This window comes from Petromyzon marinus, chromosome 77, assembly GCF_048934315.1.
Source record: "Petromyzon marinus isolate PM22_M1 ecotype Great Lakes invasive population chromosome 77, UKy_Petmar_22M1.pri1.0, whole genome shotgun sequence".
In the NCBI taxonomy this organism is placed as follows: domain Eukaryota; kingdom Metazoa; phylum Chordata; class Hyperoartia; order Petromyzontiformes; family Petromyzontidae; genus Petromyzon; species Petromyzon marinus.
Window position 1 is genome coordinate 4,170,600 of NC_133743.1, and position 22,864 is coordinate 4,193,463.

A 22,864-nucleotide genomic window follows, 5' to 3' on the forward strand; every position below is an offset into this window, starting at 1 on the left:
ACCACCTGATACTCCGATCAAAACCATCACACTGCCATACATAGCAGGCATTGCCAAAAAGATTTCCAAAATTCGAAACAAACACAAGATCCAGGTCCGGTTCAATACAGTACACAAAATCCGTGATCTGATCCCATCCGTAAAGGATGTCATTCCTTACTTACAGTACCCCGGTGTTTACAAATTGAGTTGTACCTATGGTGACTGCTATATCGGGGAGACGAAATGACATATTTCTGACCGAATTCGCGAGCACAAATCAGATTTGAAACACGGTAGAACGAATTCTTCGGCCGTGGCTGATCATTGTTTCAACACAGCAGGTTATCATGACATTGTGTTCTCTGATACCAAAGTATTATGCAAACCTCCCGGTTATTACCAAAGATTTGTCCATGAAGCCATCCAGATATACAAACATAGACACAACTTCAACCGAGAGGATGGTTTCAAATTGAGCAACTTTTGGAAAGATGTCATCAACCAAGTCAAACGTTAGCTGGCTTATAATTGTACAGCCGTTTCCGTTTATACCAGGATGGTGCCTGCTCTTGTGCAGCACGCCATCGCCCTCCCCCCGAACCCCCTGCAGCATAACAAAAGGCGGCTTAACTTAGCCCTCCCCTCCCCACCCACGTCCCTTCCTGGCTCCTCCCCCCCCCTTAACCTGTATATAATCTCGGGTATTCCAGAGCTGTTCACTTGAGGATACAGTGAATTTTGCTGTATCTGTTCCACCTGAAGACGGAAGCTTGTGTTGCCTCCAAAACGTCGTGATTTAATTTAGTTTTATTTTATTTTACCTACGTGACTTTACCGAAAAAAACAAAGAGTATCATCTTGGTGTAACATGTTCACCAGTTGTAGAGTTTGTGATCCTATCATGCCGCCCTCATCACCTCCCGAGATAATTTCACGCGATTGTTTCAGTCGCTGTGTACGTCCCTCCGAGCGCCAACTCCACGCCGGCTATGGACCTATTCCACAAAACAATCTCTGCACTGGAAACCAAACATCCGGACGCTGCTGCGATTGTAATTGGGGACTTTAACGAAGCGAACCTTAGGAGTGTACTCCCAAAGTTTTATCGAATGTGAAATGCAACTCCAGAAGAGACGCCATCTTGGATCACTGTTATTCAATGCTGAAGACGCCTACAAGGCGTTCCCCCACCCACTGCCCGTAAAATCCGACCAAAATGTCATCTTGCTGCTGCCAAAGTACTGCCATCTCTTAAAGAGGGCAGGCTCCCACTACAAGAGTAGTCCAATGCTGGTCAGAAAAAAGCAGGGACAGACTCACGGATGTCCTGGAGGATTCAGACTGGGACATATTTATGGATGCAGCCTACAACAGAGTGGAGGAATTTGCATCGACAGTGCTAGGTCATATTATGTTCTGCATGGACGTTGCTGTGCCAACCAAGACTGTCCGTTCTTACCCAAATAACAAGCCCTGGGTTAAAAACGTGGCAGTCAAAGCAACACTGAAGGACCAACACAAAGCATGCAAATCCAGATACCCCGATGAAAGCAGGAGGACCCAAAAACGCCGTCCGAAAATCCATCAAGGCGAGAAAAAGACAATTCAGGGACAGGTTGGAGGCCCTGTACCACGACTCCAACTCAAGGAGCCTGTGGCGCGGATCACAGGCCATCACAAACTACAAAGGGACAATAAGCTGCGAGGCAATCAACAACCTCCCTTCCTGACGCTATTGCTATTACATTGCATAAGGCACTGTCCCACCTGGAGGTGGAGCAGGGTAATTATGTGAGAATGCTGTTCATCAATTACAGCTCAACATTCAATACTATAGTGCCCTCCATCCTAATCTCCAAACTGGAGGCCTTAGGGGCCGTCCATAAATGACGTCACGCACCTGGGGGGGGGGGGGGTCAGACATTTGTGACGATGTGTGACAATGGGGGGGGAGGGTTGAGAAATGTGACGTCATCTCAAAATTCGCAACTTTAAATAAATATAGACAACACGTTCCACTTAATTAAATGGACTTTTTAATAAATGTTTTCTCCTACAACATCAGAGTGCAGCGCCACATTAAATACGCACTACAATGACAATAGTTTAAAGCGATTCGAAGCATGTTTTATTTTTTTGAGGGGGGGGGCAGAGCTTTGTGACGTCATATTTGAGGGGGGGTCTGACTTTTTGTGACGCCGTGTGACGAAGGGGGGGGGGGGGGTAAAAAATCGCGAAGCTGAGCAGAGCCTCACGCAATATCTGCCCAAGCCCCACCAACCCTGATTTTGCTCCCCCTACCCCCATTCACCCCCCCCCCCCCATCCACTGCACTAAACAGGAACATTTTGCATAACAAGATCATTTATAAAGCTCACCCACAGGGGACCCTATTTCTGCCATGGATATGTCACTTTTATCATGTGCACAGCGATTTTACTTAGATTTTAATACATTTTTATATATTCTAAAATAGTGTTGCTGCTGTTTACAATGTTGTTTTTCATTTTCTTAAAGCTGAGAGAGACACGGGAACAAAGAATCTCACTGCCATGTACCTCATGTATGCATGCGTATGTGATCAATAAAGCTGACTTAATGACTTACTGGGGGAAAGTGCTGTTAGTAGTAGCGAGTAGCAGCACCTATGATATACACACGGACAAAGATCCCCCAGGTAGCCTCTAGCAGGGATGTAGGGGCAAGTGCTGCTAGTAGCGAGTAGCAGCACCTATGATATACACACAGACAAATCTCCCCCATGTAGCCTTAACAGGCTGTTGGGGGAAAGTGCTGTGAGCGAGCACTGTGGCACACACAGAGGGGGTGGGTGGCCAGCACCGCGCCCGGCCGCTTTTGTCTCTCTATGGGTGCCACAGTGGTGAGATGTTAACTACCTCCCCTGGTATAAGGAGGTCGTGGGTTCGATCCTGACCCTGACGATGCCTGCTGCTGTATATTTAAAATTTGCGTGCCTCTTTCCCCCTGGATTATTCTCAGGGTCCTCCGGTTTTTACCTCCACATTTAGCATCAACATCACGCAAGTAGAGTATTTAATTTACGACACACTGCACCAGGTACTCATTTGAGGCCGAGTCGACCTAGGGGAGGCCCAGGACCAATTTAGATTTTCCTCACCGGCATTGGCCGTGAGCAGAAATCGAACTCGGGTCGGCAGGTTCATAGCGCAGCAGATGGACCACTTCACTACCACTCCTCGTGTATGACCACCACCAGCGCCACCATCATCACCACCACCACCGTCATCACCACCACCACCATCACCAACACCACCACCATCATCATTACCACCACCACCACCATCATCATCATCACCACCACCAGCACCACCATCATCACCACCACCACCGTCATCACCACCACCACCATCATCATCACCACCACCACCGTCATCACCACCACCACCATCATCATCACCACCACCATCATCACCACCAGCACCACCATCATCACCACCACCACCATCATCACCACCATCACCACCACCACCATCATCACCACCATCACCACCACCATCATCACCACCACCACCATCATCATCATCACCACCACCATTATCAACACCACCACCACCATCATCACAAACACCACCATCATCACCACCAGCACCACCATCATCACCACCACCACCATCATCATCACCATCATCATCACCACCAGCACCATCATCATCACCAGCACCACCATCATCATCACCATCACCACCACCACTAGCACCACCACCATCATCACCACCACCATCATCATCATCACCACTACCATCATCACCATTACTATCATCACCACCACCACCATCATCACCACCACCACCATCATCACCACCACCATCATCACCACCACCACCACCATGATCACCACCACCATCATCATCATCACCACCACCATCATCACCACCACCACCACCACCATCATCATCACCGCCACCACCATCATCACCACCACCACCATCACCACCACCATCATCACCAGCACCACTACCACCATCAACTCCACCACCACCATCACCACCATCAACCCCACTACCACCATCACCACTATCACCACCATCAACGCCACCACCACCATCACCACCATCAATCCCACCACCATCACCACCATCAACCCCACCACCACCACCAGTGTTGTATGAGCGCAGCAGCAGCAACGCTGACAAAGACAAAGGTGCCCACGTAGCCCACGTAGCAGGCTGTCATTGGGCCAAGTGCAGGTTAATGCCTCTCCCCTCCCACTCCCCGTATCGTCCCCCCCCCCCCCCCCAGGGAACCACGGGGCAGCCAAAGGGAGCGACGCTCACGCACCACAACATCCTCAACAACGCCCACCTCCTGGGGGAGCGCATGGGCTACCACTGGAGGGTGAGCCCGGCGTGGTGCCTGTAGTGGCGGTCGTGGTGGTTATAGTAGTGGCGGTGGTGGTGGTAGTTGTGGTGGTTCTAGTGGTGGTTCTAGTGGTGGTGGTTCTAGTGGTGGTGGTTTTAGTGGTGGTGGTAGTTATTGTCGTGGTGGTTATTGTCGTGGTGGTGGTGGTGGTGGTTCTAGTGGTGGTGGTTCTAGTGGTGGTGGTTCTTGTGGTGGTGGTTATTGTCATGGTGGTTATAGTAGTGGCGGTGGTGGTAGTTGTGGTGGTTCTAGTGGTGGTGGTTCTAGTGGTGGTGGTTCTAGTGGTGGCGGTTATTGTCGTGGTGGTTATTGTCGTGGTGGTTCTAGTGGTGGTGGTTCTAGTGGTGGTGGTGGTAGTTGTGGTGGTTCTAGTGGTGGTGGTTCTAGTGGTGGTGGTTATTGTCGTGGTGGTTATTGTCGTGGTGGTTATTGTCGTGGTGTTGGTGGTTCTAGTTGTGGTGGTTCTAGTGGTGGTGGTTCTAGTGGTGGTGGTTATAGTAGTGGCGGTGGTGGTAGTTGTGGTGGTTCTAGTGGTGGTTCTAGTGGTGGTGGTTATTGTCGTGGTGGTGGTGGTGGTGGTTCTAGTGGTGGTGGTTATTGTCGTGGTGGTTATTGTCGTGGTGGTTATTGTCGTGGTGTTGGTGGTTCTAGTGGTGGTGGTTCTAGTGGTGGTGGTTCTTGTGGTGGTGGTTCTAGTGGTGGTGGTTATTGTCGTGGTGGTTATTGTCGTGGTGTTGGTGGTTCTAGTGGTGGTGGTTCTAGTGGTGGTGGTTCTTGTGGTGGTGGTTCTAGTGGTGGTGGTTATTGTCGTGGTGGTTATTGTCGTGGTGGTTATTGTCGTGGTGTTGGTGGTTCTAGTGGTGGTGGTTCTAGTGGTGGTGGTTCTTGTGGTGGTGGTTCTTGTGGTGGTGGTTATTGTCGTGGTGGTTATAGTAGTGGCGGTGGTAGTTGTGGTGGTTCTAATGGTGGTGGTTCTAGTGGTGGTAGTTCTAGTGGTGGTGGTTATTGTCGTGGTGGTTATTGTCGTGGTGGTTATTGTTGTGGTGGTTATTGTCGTGGTGGTGGTTCTAGTGGTGGTGGTTCTAGTGGTGGTGGTTCTAGTGGTGGTGGTGGTAGTTGTGGTGGTTCTAGTGGTGGTTCTAGTGGTGGTTATTGTCGTGGTGGTTATTGTCGTGGTGGTGGTTCTAGTGGTGGTGGTTCTAGTGGTGGTGGTTCTAGTGGTGGTGGTGGTAGTTGTGGTAGTTCTAGTGGTGGTTCTTGTGGTGGTGGTTATTGTCGTGGTGGTTATTGTCGTGGTGGTGGTTCTAGTGTTGGTGGTTCTAGTGGTGGTGGTTCTAGTGGTGGTGGTGGTAGTTGTGGTGGTTCTAGTGGTGGTTCTTGTGGTGGTGGTTATTGTCGTGGTGGTTATAGTCGTGGCGGTGGTGGTGGTTCTGGTGGTGGTAACTGTGGTGGTTCTGGTGTTTAGAGTGGTTGTGGTGGTTATAGTGGTGGTGGTCCGCAGGTCTGAATTTAATATTTGTGAGGTCTTGGGGGAGGGGATTTCCTTCAGCCCAGACAACATAATGGGGTAAGGTGGGGACAATCCTGCTGGGGCTTCGGTGCCTCAAATAATTTTTGCATCGCCCCTGTGAGTGGCTGGCTGAGGTGCCATCTGTTGAGGAAGCACGAGGGGCAATCCGGAGCCTGAGACCAGGAAAAGCGCCGGGCAGAGATGATCCCCCAAGCGAAATGCTGAGGGAGGGGGCGTCTATGTGCAGACTGCCCTACGTGACCATAAGAAGGCTGGCGCACTATGTGTGCGTGCTGTATGTGTAGTGACATCGGGGATGCCACTGGGGGAGCGGGAGAGTGTCAGCCCAAGGGCTCGGTTACCCCGGGCCATGGCACTCTGGTTGACCACGTAGACACGTGACCTGGAGCGTCCACAGAGAGCGCCCCAGGTGGTGGGGGCTAGGGGGTGATCACGTGTCCGGGGAGAGCTCTGGAGAGGGATCGAGAGGGAGCTAGAACGCTCGCGAAGGTGGGCGGGGCCGAGGGCGGAGTGGCTCTGACCTGGGAGGATATAAGGTGGGTCCCTGAAAGGGACCGGGGTAGCTGCATTCTACAAGCTGGAAGCTCCACGTCTACAAGCTGGAAGCTCTACGTCCTACGAGGCATCACCACGTGGCCGGGGACCCAAGTGAGGGTCCGACCCTTCGTAGCCGTAACTTCTATGTGTAGTGTAGTTAGCTGGGTGGTCACCACCCTAGGCTGTATCTGGTAAAGGGGCAGTGACCCCTTTGTGTTAACGTGTTGATGTTAAACAAATGTGTTGCCTCTAAAGAATAATTTCTGTGACTCAGTTGGACTCACATCATATGTATACCGTGCAGTGTGTGTACCTTGCTGTGTGTACCGTGCTGTGTGTGTACCGTGGTGTGTGTGTACCGTGCTATGTGTGTACCTTGCTGTGTATGTGTACCGTGCTGTGTGTGTGTACCGTGCTGGGTGTGTGTACCGTGCTGTGTGTGTGTACCGTGCTGTGTGTGTGTACCGTGCTGTGTGTGTGTACCGTGCTATGTGTGTACCTTGCTGTGTGTGTACCGTGCTGTGTAAGTGTACCGTGCTGTGTGTGTGTACCGTGCTGTGTGTGTGTACCGTGCTATGTGTGTACCTTGCTGTGTGTGTACCGTGCTGTGTGTGTGTACCGTGCTGTGTGTACCATGCTGTGTGTGTACCGTGCTGTATGCAGGACGTGCGCGTGGCGTTGCCCGTGCCACTCTACCATTGCTTCGGCCTCGTCGCCGGCCTCCTGAGCTGCGTGGCCCACTCAGGGACCCTGGTGCTGCCATCTGCAGCCTACAGCGCCAGGGCCACGCTTACCGCTATCCAAACTCACCGGTGAGGACACCACGCACTCACCACAACGCACTCACCACACACACTCACGACCACCATGGTGGTGGTGATGGTGGTCATAGTGGTGGTCATGATGGTAGTGATGGTGGTATTGATGGTGTTTGATGGTCATTCTGGTGGTGATGGTGATGAGTTCTCCTTTTGAGGTGTCACAATATTGCAAATAGTCTGATGATCTCTTCACGTCCCAAGGTTTCTCCCTTGCAGATCTTGACCTCATGAGTTGAAAAAATGTTGCCGCATTTCCCAATCCTCGTCAATGACTATCGTAGATTCATCTGCGACCAGAGCGCGTGTGATGATCCAGTTCATCGTGTGTCTCGGCAGAGTGGCAGGTAAGGGCGAGGCGCTTCTGATTGTTGCCAATTTCAAACCGGTTGAAAGGCGACTCGTTTCGGTAGCCGATCTTAAGTTGGTCGTCCACGCCGACGTAGGCATTGTGGGCCTGCCCTGTCCATGTACGTCCAACCAAAAAATCTACCGGTTGCGCGATGTCTGGGAACGACAAGGACGGTTCTCTTTGTTCCCCTGAACGTCATCAATTTCGATTTCCAAGTCAGCCTTTCCCAGTATGGTGGTTGCAGCCGACTCTGCGTTGCAGAAGCCAAATGCCATTGTGCCTGAATCTTCAATCCTCGGCCCGACAGCATAGAGCGGCAGTTGCCCGCTTCATACACACCCCCACTTCGTGGGTCAATCGTCGCTTCCAAACTGATACTATCGACCAGGGCTGGTTTGGTAAATTTCACTACATTTGGTGTGGGTTAACTCGTGGTGTTGACTTGCATAAGTACAGTGAGGGAAAAAAGTATTTGATCCCTGCTGATTTTGTACGTTTGCCCATTGACACAGAAACGATCAGTCTATAATTTTAATTGGTGGTTTATTTGAACAGAGAGAGACAGAATAACAACAAAAAAATCCTGAAAAACGCGTATAAAAAATGTTATAAATTGATTTGCATTTTAATGAGGGAAATAAGTATTTGACCCCTCTGCAAAACATGACTTAGTACTTGGTGGCAAAACCATTGTTGGCAATCACAGAGGTCAGACGCTTCTTGTAGTTGGTCACCAGGTTTGCACACATCTCAGGAGGGATTTTGTCCCACTCCTCTTTGCAGATCTTCTCCAAGTCATTAAGGTTTCGAGGCTGACGTTTGGCAACTCGAACCTTCAGCTCCCTCCACATATTTGCTATGGGATTAAGGTCTGGAGACTGGCTAGGCCACTCCAGGACCTTAATGTGCTTCTTATTGAGCCATTCCTTTATTGCCTTGGCCGTGTGTTTTGGGTCATTGTCATTTTGGAATACCCATCCACGACCCATTTTCAATGCCCTGGCTGAGGGAAGGAGGTTCTCACCCAAGATTTGACGGTACATTGCCCCGTCCATCGTCCCTTTGATGCGGTGAAGTTGTCCTGTCCCCTTAGCAGAAAAACACCCCCAAAACATGTTTCCACCTCCATGTTTGACGGTGGGGATGATGTTCTTAGGGTCATAGGCAGCATTCCTCCCCCAAACACGGCAAGTTGAGTTGATTCCAAAGAGCTCCATTTTGGTCTCATCTGACCACAACACTTTCACCCAGTTGTCCTCTGAATCATTCAGATGTTCATTGGCAAACTTCAGACGGGCATGTATATGTGCTTTCTTGAGCAGGGGGACCTTGTGGGTGCTGCAGGATTTCAGTCCTTCACAGCGTAGTGTGTTACCAATTGTTTTCTTGGTCACTATGGTCCCAGCTACCTTGAGATCATTGACAAGATCCTCCCGTGTAGTTCTGGGCTGATTCCTCACCTTTCTCATGATCATTGAAACTCCACGAGGTGAGATCTTGCATGGAGCCCCAGGCCAAGGGAGATTGACAGTTCATTTGTGTTTCTTCCATTTGCGAATAATCACACCAACTGTTGTCACCTTCTCACCAAGCTGCTTGGCAATGGTCTTGTAGCCCATTCCAGCCTTGTGTACGTCTACAATGTTGTCCCTGACATCCTTGGAGAGCTCTTTGGTCTTTGCCATGGTGGAGAGTTTGCAATTTGATTGATTGATTGCTTCTGTGGACAGGTGTCTTTTATACAGGTAACAAGCTGAGATTAGGAGCACCTGGGAGCCAGAAATCTTTCTGATTGAGAGGGGGTCAAATACTTATTTCCCTCATTAAAATGCAAATCAATTCATAACATTTTTGACATGCGTTTTCTGGATTTTTTTGTTGTTATTCTGTCTCTCACTGTTCAAATAAACCTACCATTAAAATTATAGACTGATCATTTCTTTGTCAGTGGGCAAACGTACAAAATCAGCAGGGGATCAAATACTTTTTTCCCTCACTGTAGCTTCAGAATGTCCACTTTGGTGTGACCGTTTCGGGGAAGGCCGAAGATCCATGTCCCTCCCACTTACAGATGCCACAAATGCGAGGTCTACGTGGCAATGGGGCAGTCGGCAAAATATGTGCCCAAGTTGGTTGCAGTTATAGCATCGGCGCCCCTCTGATGTTGCAACAGGCCTCTGTTGCTGGTGCACCCAGGTGTTGCTGTAGCACTTCATCTTCCCGGTGTTAAAATATTAAAACACCAAAGAGAAACCTTTTGCAAGGAATCAAGTCTGCATTAACCACACTGCTCACGTCAAGCTATGAATGCTCTGATACGTGTGTAGTGACTGACTCAGAGACACTAATAGTAAGAGGCACTCTGTGTATTAACACTGCCTGAGAGTTCGACGGTTCCCAGTCAGGACAGCTGACAGGCTGCCTGACTGGCGACGCCGAGATGGTGAAGACGGAGACGATGGTGAAGATTCCAGCAGCAGCATGACGGGGATCCCCACTCCAAACGACAGCCTCGAGGTCCCCTCCCGGAGCCCCTCTTATGCTGTCGGCGTGGCCTGGCTCCGCCTCCGCCCACGCCGCCTAATGTATCCTATTCGTGGGTTCTCAATGTGCCCCTTCCTTGACCCTTCCCCTAGATCCCTCTCTGGTCTATCACGTGGCCTGCTCTCAGTCAGGGCTGCTGTAAGCTACAGATCCCCTTCCCTACCAGCAGCCAGCGCCATGCTGCTCCGTGACCGGTTCTATGTCACTACACGCGCATTGTCCTTGTAGTGTTCGTCTTTTGGCATTCACTGGTCTGATACTGGTGAGACAAGGCCATAAAGAAAGCTGCTGCTGTCTCCCGTGTAGGACAATCAGTTTAAAAGACAATGCAAATGTAGTGGGTTCGAATTAGGTGCACACACACACAGCTTGGAGGCAACACTATTTATTAGAACGGTAAGTAAAATAACACTGTACATAAGGTGGTGACCACCTTCCTCAACTCACTAACACTCTGGAACACTACACAGCGTGACCCAGGCAGGCAACGGGCTGCCTGGTCCCAGACGATGACCCGGGACTTGAGGATCGATGATGTCGTCTTCACTTCGGGGTTGAACAGCCCCGCTCTGCCTTCACACCCCGCTTATAACCGCTCCGGCGTGGCCGGCTCCGCCCAGGCCACGCCTCCCTTCCCCCACCTCTGGGAAGGTCCGGGTCCTCCACCACGTGACCCCCCAGGCACCCCCTTGGGCCCCTAGCCCTCGTACGGGGCCGACACAGTAGTGACGTCCTATGTCACTACACATACATTATAATCAGACCAATCACCAAGGGCGGAGCCACAGGGGGGGGGGGGGCTGGGGGGGGGCTCAACCCCCCCCTAAAATTTTGGGAAAGTCAGTAATCGGGATAACCGGATATCCGGCTGCTGCAAAATGCTGGCTGCCACCTCGTGCTGCCCTGCAGGCTGCTTGAGCGGCAGCCTTTCGAACTTATCGAACTTATTAGCCACATCAGCGGCTCCGACCTATTAATAAACTCCGCGTTCAAATCCAATAAAATTTGTTTTATACATTTGTGGCGCACATTGGAAAACATAAACACTGGGTATCTCAAAATATTGAAGTCAGCCCCCCCAAAGTCAAAATCCTGGTTCCGCCCGTGCCAATCACCAGTTGCTTTTTCTGTATCTGGGTACTCCAAATGCAAAAATGACGACAAATGGGAGTTGTCTACACGACGGGCAGCACTTGCCGCCCATAAAGCTGCCAAAGGCTACCTGCGGGGGTGATTGTCCTGTGCCTGTGTGCATGCAGCTGCACTGTGTTGTACGGCACGCCCACCATGTTCGTGGACATGCTGAACGATCCCGACTTCCACTCCTTCGACCTCTCCTCCCTGCAGACAGGTCAGTGCCAGGCTAGGTGCGGAGGAGGTCACGAGGACAGACCCGAGTGTCATGGGTTGACTGCTGTGCCAGGCTAGGTGCATGACAAGGTCACGGTAAAGACTCAGGTGCCATGGGTTGACTGCTGTGTCAGGCTAGGTGCAGGCAGTGGAGGTCATGGGACAGACCCAGCTGCCATGGGTTGTACTACTGCTGTACCAAGCTAGGTACATGAGAAGGTCACGGGACATACCCAGGTGTCATGGGTTCTGGGCCTCCTCTAGGTCGACTCAGCCTCAAATGAGTACCTGCCATGATGTGTAAACACCGCTACTGGGGAAACAAAGGCGGCTGGGCGTGGTGCTGGCCACCCACTCACTCGAGTGCCGTGCCGGCCTTCATAGGTGCTCCCTAACAGCACTTGCCCCAACATTATGTTAAGGTTATAAGGGGATCTTCGTCTTTTATACCTGTGTGTCTGTGTACCTGTGTGTGTACCAATGCGTTTGGGTATGTGTGTATAGGCGCTGCTGCTACTGCTGCTGCTCGCTAACAGCACTTGCCCCGACAGCCCTGTGTGATGCTAGCCAGAGGAGCTTTAGCTGTGCCTGTGTGTGTCCGCAGGGGTTGTGGCTGGTTCCCCGTGTCCCCCTGAGCTGTTCCGGCGGGTCGTGGACTCCATGAAGCTGCCCGACTTCGTGGTGAGTGACCAGTCGCACCACTCCGGGTGGCACAGAGGAAGATCCCTACTGCTTCAAATATCTCTGTGTGTGTTGAGTCTATGGGTCTCTGTATGAGTCTATGTCAGGGGTCGGGAACCTTTTTGACTAAGAGAGCCATGAAAGCAAAAAATTTGGAAATTTATTTCAGTGAGAGCCATATAATATATTTTAAAAGTGAATTCAACTAAATGTCAGTATAATAAGCCTCTGAATTTATTCTTTTAAATAATGTTGTTATAACACTCACCATTAATGCGACTTCTGGTGCTGCATGGATTTGCTGATGTCTTTGTAGTCGGGTTGGTACTTGGTGAGGTTAAGCTTCATGCAAGCGTTGAGGCTTTCATCCGTTAAACGTGATTGTAGGTTGGACTTGATGTTTTTAAGATGTGAGAATGACTGCTCACATGCATACGTAGATCCAAACATGGTCAATACAGCAATACTCACACGCTGCAGTGTGTGGTATGTGACAGGAAGCGCGTTCCAAGTTTTGAGAATCAGCTGGTCTTCGGGTTGGAGTTTTTTCATTTCTGTCCACATGTGCTTGCTCGCCAACTCCGCTTTCTGTCGTGTGAGTCTTTCCAAATCTTCATTCAGTGACTTGAACTTATTCACCCACATGTCTGAGGCCTTCAGGTCAGCCACTTCTGCTTCAAAATCTCTGACGGAGACACCAGGGATGTAATTCAGGTCGGCTGTGTTCAGTGAACACTCGTTTGGATGGGTGATGAACTTAAAAAGACGAGTGTGCTCACGAAATTCTCCAAAGCGTGCTTTGAAGGACTGTAGGAGACTGGATGTGCAGCCAGCTAGCTGGTGGAGATCAAGGTTTTGAATGGGCTCACTTGCTGTGCATGCATCTTTAAATTGGCTCAGTTTTTCAAAATGTAGTAAACGACCTGTTTCAAGATCCGTGATGAAAAGCTCCAGCTTGTTTTCAAAAGCAAATACAGCTTGTTGAAGGGATAACACTGTATTTCCAATGCCTTGCATTTTCACGTTGAGCTGGTTCAGATGTTCAGTCAGATCTACGAGATAGTAAAACTTGAGGAGCCACTCGGTGTCGGCTAGCTCAGGATGCCCGACGCCTTTCATTTCAAGAAAAGTCCGGATTTCGTTCAGGCAAGCCGCAAAACGGCTAAGCACCTTCCCTCTTGACAACCAACGCACATTGCTGTGCAAAAGCAGACCAGGATAGTTATTTACAACTTCATCCAGCAGTGTTTTAAACTGGCGATCATTTAAGGCTCGGGCAACAATAAAGTTGATCACACGAATGACCAGCGACATCACTTCGCCAAACTGCCTGTCACACATCTGAGCACAAAGTGCCTCCTGGTGTATAATGCAATGGAAACTTAGGATGGGTCTATTTTCATGTTCACGGAGAAGCGCCACAAATGCTTTGTTTTTCCCCACCATACACGGAGCACCATCAGTACACACTGAGAGAAGTTTATCCATAGGTAGACTTTTTTCTTGAGCAAACTCCATGAAAGACTTGAATAAATCCTCACCTCTTGTGGACCCTTTTAATGGCAGAACAGCAAGACTTTCTTCGCGCAGTGTGTCACCAACAGCATATCTTGCAATCACGCTGAACTGCGACAAATGGCTCACGTCTGTTGACTCATCCAAAGCCAGAGAAAAGAACGGCGCTGCATTTATGTCCTTCACTTGCGTTTCCTCCACTTTGTTTGCCATCACGATGGTACGATCATGAACAGTTCTTGCCGACAGAGGCATGTCTTGTATCCGTTTGATTATCTTGTCTTTGTTCGGAAGATCATCAAAAAGTTCATTGGCTACATCCAGCATGAACGTTTTAGCATACTCGCCATCTGTGAATGGTTTTCCGTTCCTCACTATTGCTAAAGAACCAGCAAAGCTAGCCGAATTATAGTCACCTTGCCGGGTCCATACGCGGAGTTGCTGCTGGCTAGCTTGCACCCTGCTCAGAAGCTCTTGGCACGCTTTCTTTCTGCTGTCTCCCGCAGGGTATTTTGATGCAAAGGTAGCGTGGCGCGTGTCGAAGTGCCGCTTTACATTCGACCGTTTCAACGATGTAATTTTGTCATTGCAAATTAGACACACCGCAGAACCCGCTCTCTCCACAAAGGCGAATTCTTCGGTCCATTCGTCCTGAAATGTACGATACTCGTCGTCTTTTTTTCTTTTCGCCATCTTCTTCGTCGAAGGGTTAGCTTTGAGCTAATGACCGAGCAGACGCAGTCTCAGACTGATTCAAAAGGGGGCGTTTACCTGTTTTACCCAGCAACGGCAAACGTAGGCCAGTATCATCCAATTAAAATAATGGACAATTGCTCCTGCAGCCCTGAACAGGACATGCGCAGTGAAAAATCGATGGATGGATTAAAACAAGTGAGAATATTTTGTTTTATCTGCGAGCCATATGCAATCATCAAAAGAGCCACATCTGGCTCGCGAGCCATAGGTTCCCGACCCCTGGTCTATGTGTCTCTGAATGGTGAGTCTATGGGTCTCTATGTGAGACTACGGGTCTCTGTGTGAGTCTGTGTGTCTCTATGTGGTGAGTCTATGGGTCTCTATGTGAGTCTATAGGTCTCTGTGTGGTGAGTCTGTGGGTCTCTATGGGTGTGAGTCTGCGGGTCTCTGTGTGAGTATACATGTCTCTGTATGGTGAGTCTATGGGTCTCTATGTGAGTCTATGGCTCTCTATGTGGGTCTATAGGTCTCTGTGTGTGATGAGTCAATGGGTCTCTGTGTGAGTCTGTGTCTCTGTGTGGTGAGTCTATGGGTCTCTATGTGAGTCTATGGCTCTCTATGTGGGTCTATGGGTCTCTATGTGGGTCTATGTGTCTCTGTATGGTGAGTCTATGGGTCTCTATGTGAGTCTATGGGTCTCTGTGTGGTGAGTCTGTGGGTCTCTGTGGGTGTGAGACTACGGGTCTCTGTGAGTATACGTGTCTCTGTATGGTGAGTCTATGGGTCTCTATGTGAGTCTAAGGCCCTCTATGTGGGTCTATGGGTCTGTGTGTGATGAGTCTATGGGTCTCTATGTGAGTCTATGTGTCTCTGTGTGGTGAGTCTATGGGTCTCTATGTGAGTCTATGTGTCTCTGTGTGGTGAGTCTATGGGTCTCTATGTGAGTCTATGGTTCTCTATGTGGGTCTATGGGTCTCTATGTGTGATGAGTCTATGGGTCTCTATGTGAGTCTATGGTTCTCTATGTGGGTCTACGGGGTCTCTGTGTGTGATGAGTCTATGGGTCTCTATGTGAGTCTAAGGGTCTCTGTATGGTGAGTCTATGGGTCTCTATGTGAGTCTATGGGTCTCTGTGTGAGTCTATGTGTCTCTGTATGGTGAGTCTATGGCTCTCTATGTAGGTCTATGTGTCTCTGTATGGTGAGTCTATGGGTCTCTATGTGAGTCTATGGGTCTCTATGTGGGTCTATGGGTCTCTGTGTGTGATGAGTCTATGGGTCTCTATGTGAGTCTATGGGTCTCTGTATGGTGAGTCTATGGGTCTCTATGTGAGTCTATGGGTCTCTGTGTGAGTCTATGTGTCTCTGTATGGTGAGTCTATGGCTCTCTATGTGGGTCTATGTGTCTCTGTATGGTGAGTCTATGGGTCTCTATGTGAGTCTATGGGTCTCTATGTGGGTCTATGGGTCTCTGTGTGTGATGAGTCTATGGGGCTCTGTGTGAGTCTATGGGTCTCTGTATGGTGAGTCTATGGGTCTCTATGTGAGTCTATGGCTCTCTATGTGGGTCTATGGGTCTCTGTGTGTGATGAGTCTATGGGTCTCTATGTGAGTCTATGTGTCTCTGTGTGGTGAGTCTATGGGTCTCTATGTGAGTCTATGTGTCTCTGTATGGTGAGTCTATGGGTCTCTATGTGAGTCTATGTGTCTCTGTGTGGTGAGTCTATGGGTCTCTATGTGAGTCTATGTGTCTCTGTGTGGTGAGTCTATGGGTCTCTATGTGAGTCTATGGTTCTCTATGTGGGTCTATGGGTCTTTGTGTGTGATGAGTCTATGGGGCTCTATGTGAGTCTATGGGTCTCTGTATGGTGAGTCTATGTGTCTCTGTATGGTGAGTCTATGGCTCTCTATGTGGGTCTATGTGTCTCTGTATGGTGAGTCTATGGGTCTCTATGTGAGTCTATGGGTCTCTATGTGGGTCTATGGGTCTCTGTATGTGATGAGTCTATGGGTCTCTGTGTGAGTCTATGGGTCTCTGTATGGTGAGTCTATGGGTCTCTATGTGAGTCTATGGCTCTCTATGTGGGTCTATGGGTCTCTGTGTGTGATGAGTCTATGGGTCTCTGTGTGAGTCTATGGGTCTCTGTATGGTGAGTCTATGGGTCTCTATGTGAGTCTATGGCTCCCTATGTGGGTTTATTGGTCTCTGTGTGTGATGAGTCTATGGGTCTCTGTGTGAGTCTATGGCTCTCTGTGTGGTGAGTCTATGGGTCTCTCTGTGTGATGAGTCTATGGGTCTCTATGTGAGTCTATGTGTCTCTGTATGATGAGTCTATGGGTCTCTATGTGAGTCTATGGCTCTCTATGTGGGTCTATGGGTCTCTGTGTGGTGAGTCTATGGGTCTCTGTGTGGTGAGTCTGTGGGTCTCTGTGGGTGTGAGACAACAGGTCTCTATGTGAGTCTATGTGTCTCTGTGTGTGATGAGTCTATGGGTCTCTATGTGAGTCTATGGCTCTCTGCGTGGTGAGTCTGTGGGTCTCTGGGTGTGAGACTACGGGTCTCTGTGTGAGTATACGTGTCTCTGTATGGTGAGTCTATGGGTCTCTATGTGAGTCTATGGCTCTCTATGTGAGTCTATGTGTCTCGGTGTGTGATGAGTCTATGGGTCTCTATGTGAATCTATGGCTCTCTGTGTGGTGAGTCTGTGGGTCTCTGTGGGTGTGAGACTACGGGTCTCTGTGTGAGTCTATGTGTGTCTCTGTATGATGAGTCTATGGGTCTCTATGTGGGTCCATGGGTCCTGTATGTGATGAGTCTATGGGTCTCTGTGTGGTGAGTCTATGGGTCTATGTGTGGTGAGTCTATGGGTCAATGTGGTGAGTCTATGCCTCTTTATGTGAGACGCTGATGACAGGGCTGAGACCATCTACTCACCAATGAATTTCCTTAGTGATTATGATGGTGGTGTATTTAATGCTTTTGATGGTGGTGATGTTGTTGATGGTGGTGAAGCAGAATGGTGGTGGATGTCGTGGCTCATGCCTACCGTAGATGAACAATCAGTGAATGGATGCAGGCAAGGCCAATGAGTCAGATGCCTTCTATTATCTCCTGTCACAGGTGCTATCTAAAGTGGCCCCTCGGGATAGAGTCATCCTGTTGGGTGACTTTAATGCCTGAGTAGGTCATGATGCTGGCACCTGGTCTGGAGTCATTTGAAGCCATGGGACAGATTCAGCTCAATAATAACAATAGCAGGCTGCTTTAATTATGTGTATCCCACGGGCTTGTAATTACCAACACACTCTTCCGGCATCGGCAGATTCACACAACACATGGATGCTCGCCGGGTCCAAGCAAGAACATCTGCTGGGCTAGAAAGTGCGGGTCCATGTCCTTGACACCAGGACCTACCGTGGAGCTAATCTGGCCACTAACCCATCGGCTTGCCATCTGTAAGATCTGCCTGCATTCTTCCACGCCTGTGGTGGGTGTCCATCTAGGACCCCATTCAAACCCACAGTGACCTGGTATCAACGAGCTGATGAAATTTGCAAGCGAGAATGTAATAATGGCTTGCAGCTGGAGTTGGCATCCCCCCCCCACCCTCCTCCTGATGCTGAGAGGAAATGGGCGAGGTTAAGTACTGTGGCACATGCAGCTGCAATAACCGCTTTGCGTACACGGTCCAAACCTCCCCAGAGACCCTGGCTGATAGAGGAGGTGTTACGGCTGGCTGAGAAATAGCGACAGGCCCAATCCCACCGTCTGCAGCTTCCCACGTCGCTCGGATGTTCGGCGAGATGTGCAGTGCTGCAAGCTGAGTGCTGGTTGCGGATTACTGGGGAGATGTATGTACGTTTAACTGTTTTTGCACTGAATGTAGTCAACCGTGCTAATCGGAGGGTTTAACCAGGCTGGATTGTGTGAGGAGCTCAAAAAACCTTGAAAGATCTGGACACAGTTCCATTGGTGAGCTCCTCCAGCAGGCAAGGCTGCGGTGGCTGGGGCACGTAGTCCGCATGCATAAACAGCTTTTGTTTGCCCGGACAGAGGGGGCTACATGCACGTGGCACGGGCTAGAGACGAGATGGAGTGATGTGATACTATAGGATGTGGAGCTGAGTGAACTTTCCGATGACTGGTACCAGCGGTGTCAATATCAGCCTCTGTAGAGGAGGCTCGTGAAGGACGCTACTGGGCACTTTGAGGCAACAACAGCGGAAGGCATACGAGCGACGCTCACAACAATGAGCGGAGTGACCGGCGGATAAAACACAGCAAGTTGACAGATTATGGAGAAACAGGTGGTGCATCTGCCAGTCATCTAAGTCCATGGCACCTGCTGGGTCCATCCCGTGACCTCCTGTTAGTGCGAGTTTGACACTTCACGTGACATCAAAGTGCACCTGGCCTGGCACCTGTGCCATGGCGACGTCACCGTCACTGAGTGATGAATGCCGGTGGTTGTTGCTGTTGTTGTCGCCTGTTGCTAATGGTGTTGGTGATGTTGCGGAATGCATATGCTGCACAGTAGCAGTCAACCCATGGGACATTGGTCTGTCCCTTGACCACCTCCTGCACCTAGCCTGGCACAGCAACAGCAGTCAACCCATGGCACCTGCTGGGTTTGTCCCGTGACCTCCTCCTGCACCTAGCCTGGCACAGCAACAGCAGTCAACCTATGGCACCTGCTGGGTCTGTCCCGTGACCTCCTCCTGCACCTAGCCTGACACAGCAGCAGCAGTCAATCCATGGCACCTGGGTCTGTGCCGTGACCTCCTCCTGTCATCGAGCCTTCGACGTCGCCATCAATTAGTGGCGAATGGCGGTAGTTGTTGTTGTTGCTGCTGACGACGACGGCGGTGCCGGTGATGTTGCAGAACGCATACGGGACGACGGAGAACAGCCCGGTGACTTTCTGCGGGTTCCCTCGCGATGGCCTCACCACCAAGATTGACACCGTGGGCAGAGTGCTGCAGCATTTGGAGGTGATGTCGTCACCACCATCAACACCGCCATCAACACCACCATCAACACCACTCATCAACCACACCCATCAACACCGCCATCAACACCACCCATGAACGCCAACCATCAACACCACCATCAACGCCAATCATCAACACCACCATCAACACCACTCATCAACACCGCCATCAACACCACACATGAACGCCAACCATCAACACCACCCATCAACACCACCATCAACACCACCCATCAACACCACCCATCAACTCCACCATCACCAACAACATCACCACCACTCATCAACACCCCCCATCAACACCACCGTCACCAAAGCCATCACCAACGTCAGCACCACCTCTATCAGCATCATCACGAACACCACGATCAAAATCACTACCGTCACCATCAACATCACGATCATCACCGCCACCATCATCACTACCTCCATCATAAGCATCACCACCATTAACACCATCACCGCCCTCACCATTATCCCCATCACCAACATCACCATGATCACCATCATCACCATCATCACCATCACTATGATTAGCATCACCATCATCACCATCACTATGATTAGCATCACCATCATCACCATCACTTTGATCGGTGAGTGGCACGGGCTGGAGCAGAGATGGACTGATGGGTCAGTAAGTGGCACGGGCTGCAGCAGAGATGGACTGATGGGTCAGTGAGTGGCACGGGCTGGAGCAGAGATGGACTGATGGGTCAGTAAGTGGCACGGGCTGGAGCAGAGATGGACTGATGGGTCAGTGAGTGGCACGGGCTGAAGCAGAGATAGATTGATGGGTCAGTGAGTGGCATGGGCTGGAGCAAAGATGGATTGATGGGTCAGTGAGTGGCACGGGCTGGAGCAGAGATGGACTGATGGGTCAGTGAGTGGCACGGGCTGGAGCAGAGATGGACTGATGGGTCAGTGAGTGGCATGGGCTTGAACAAAGATGGACTGATGGGTCAGTAAGTGGCACGGGCTGGAGCAGAGATGAACTGATGGGTCAGTGAGTGGCACGGGCTGGAGTAGAGATGGGGCTGATGGGTCAGTAAGTGGCACGGGCTGGAGCAGAAATAGACTGATGGGTCAGTGAGTGGCACGGGCTGGAGCAGAGATGGACTGATGGGTCAGTGAGTGGCACAGGCTGGAGCAGAGATGGACTGATGGGTCAGTGAGTGGCACGGGCTGGAGCAGAGATGGGACTGATGGGTCAGTGAGTGAGTGAGTGGGTGAGTGGCACGGCCTAAAGAAGAGATGGGGCTGATGCGGTACGGGAGAACGTGGAGCTGAGTGGACTTGCCAATGACCGGTACCAGCGGTGTCAAGATCGGCCTCTGTGGAGGAGGAGGCTTGTGGAGGACGCTGCTCCTGGGGAGTTGGAGGCAGTCGCCTCCCGGCAAGAGGAACGACGCTCACAACTGAGCTGTGTAGTCGCTCTTTTCTCAGAAGCGACCTGTCCTTCACAGACGAGAGCACAACGAAGTGACTCATCATCATCGCGGTGGAAATTTATAGTGATGCGGCAGGAAACGATCGGAGGTCACCGAGAAAAATGCACGCAGTGACCATCATGGGGAGAGAGACGCAAACTCCAAATATACAGCAGCAGGCTTCACCGGGGTCGAGATTGAACCCATGAACTCCTGCGTACCAGGCGAGGGAGTCAACATCTCTTGGTACAAAATATACAGCAGCAGGCGTCATCAGGGCCCGGGATCTAGCCCACGCCCTCATGCATACGGTACCAAATATATACAGCAGCAGTTGTAGGGATTCGTCAGGCTGTATGATTGAACCCACGACCCCTGCGTTCCAGGCGAGCGAGTTAACACCTCATAGCCACCGTGATGATGATGAGAGAGACACAGATTCTAAATATGCAGCAGCAGGCATCGTCAGGGTCTGGATCGAACCCACGACCTCCTGTATACCAGGCGAGCGAGTTAACATCTCACCACGAGGAGAGAGACAGAGAGACGCAGACTCCAAATATACAGCATTTGGCATCGTCCGGGTCCATGGTCGAACCCACGTCCATCCTGCGCACCAGGCGAGGTAGTCAACATCTCTTGGGACCAAATATGCAGCAGCAGCAGCAGGCATCGTCAGGGTCCGCGATGAGACCCACGACCTCCTGCGTAACCAGGGCGAGGTAGCGGTCAACATCTACCCTAACAACCACGCAGAGGCAGCATCATCTCCCTCCTCCCCGCGGCGTGGCTCCCGTGCAGGCCAAGGTGGTGGGGCCCGGCTCGAGCCCTCCGCTGCGCGTGGGCGAGCAGGGGGAGCTGTGCGTGCGGGGACACTGCGTGATGCGCGGGTACTGGGGGGACAGCGTCAAGACGCGGGAGTGCATCACGCCCGACGGGTGGTACCACACCGGGTGAGTGGCGGGGTGGGGTGCGATGGGTGGTTAGCACACACTCACCGTGTACCGCTCCCACCGTGTACCACGCCCACCGTGTACCACGCCCACCGTGTACCGTGCTCACCGTGTACCTCGCCCACCGTGTACCGCATTCATCGTGTACCACACTCACCGTGTACCACACTCACCGTGTACCGCACTCACCGTATACCGCTCCCACCGTGTACCGCTCTCACCGTGTACCGCGCCCACCATGTACCGTGCCCACCGTGTACCGTGCTCACCGTGTACCTCGCCCACCGTGTACCGTACTCACCGTGTACCGTGCTCACCGGGTCCCACTCCCACCGTGTACCGCACTCACCGTGTACCGTGCTCACCGTGTACCGCACTCACCGTGTACCACTCCCACCGTGTACTGTGCCCACCGTGTACTGCTCCCATTGTGTACCGCACTCACCGTGTGCCGCGCTCACCATGTACTGTGCCCACCGTGTACCGTGCTCACCGTGTACCGCGCCCACCGTGTACCGCTCCCACCGTGTACCGTGCCCACCGTGTACCGTGCTCACCGTGTACCACGCCCACCGTGTACCACACTCACCGTGTACCGCTCCCACCGTGTACCGTGCTCACCGTGTACCTCGCCCACCGTGTACCGTGCTCACCGTGTACCGTGCTCACCGTGTACCGCTCCCATTGTGTACCGCACTCACCGTGTACCGCGCCCACCGTGTACCGCGCCCACCGTGTACCGCTCCCACCGTGTACCGTGCTCACCGTGTACCTCGCCCACCGTGTACCGTACTCACCGTGTACCGTGCTCACCGGGTCCCACTCCCACCGTGTACCGCACTCACCGTGTACCGTGCTCACCGTGTACCGCACTCACCGTGTACCGCTCCCACCGTGTACTGTGCCCACCGTGTACTGCTCCCATTGTGTACCGCACTCACCGTGTGCCGCGCTCACCATGTACCGTGCCCACCGTGTACCGTGCTCACCGTGTACCGCTCCCACCGTGTACCGCACTCACCGTGTACCGCGCCCACCGTGTACCGTGCTCACCGTGTACCACGCCCACCGTGTACCGTGCTCA

General features: G+C 51.4%; 1 protein-coding gene across 3 annotated transcripts in view; it reads left to right on the forward strand.

Moving 5' to 3' along the window:
* The window catches only part of LOC116957568 (medium-chain acyl-CoA ligase ACSF2, mitochondrial-like), a 73,438-nt gene that overhangs the window by 40,730 nt on the left and 9,844 nt on the right, over positions 1–22,864 (forward strand). For all 3 annotated transcript variants that reach the window (XR_012930940.1, XR_012930941.1, XM_076056706.1), the window contains exons 7-12: positions 4,264–4,359; positions 7,115–7,263; positions 11,425–11,516; positions 12,120–12,196; positions 19,291–19,398; positions 21,629–21,780. Coding sequence is in view for 1 of the 3 variants with exons in the window: in XM_076056706.1 (XP_075912821.1) it covers positions 4,264–4,359; positions 7,115–7,263; positions 11,425–11,516; positions 12,120–12,196; positions 19,291–19,398; positions 21,629–21,780 (674 nt within the window). In the remaining 2 variants the exon portion in view is untranslated. The remainder of the gene's footprint in view (positions 1–4,263; positions 4,360–7,114; positions 7,264–11,424; positions 11,517–12,119; positions 12,197–19,290; positions 19,399–21,628; positions 21,781–22,864) is intronic.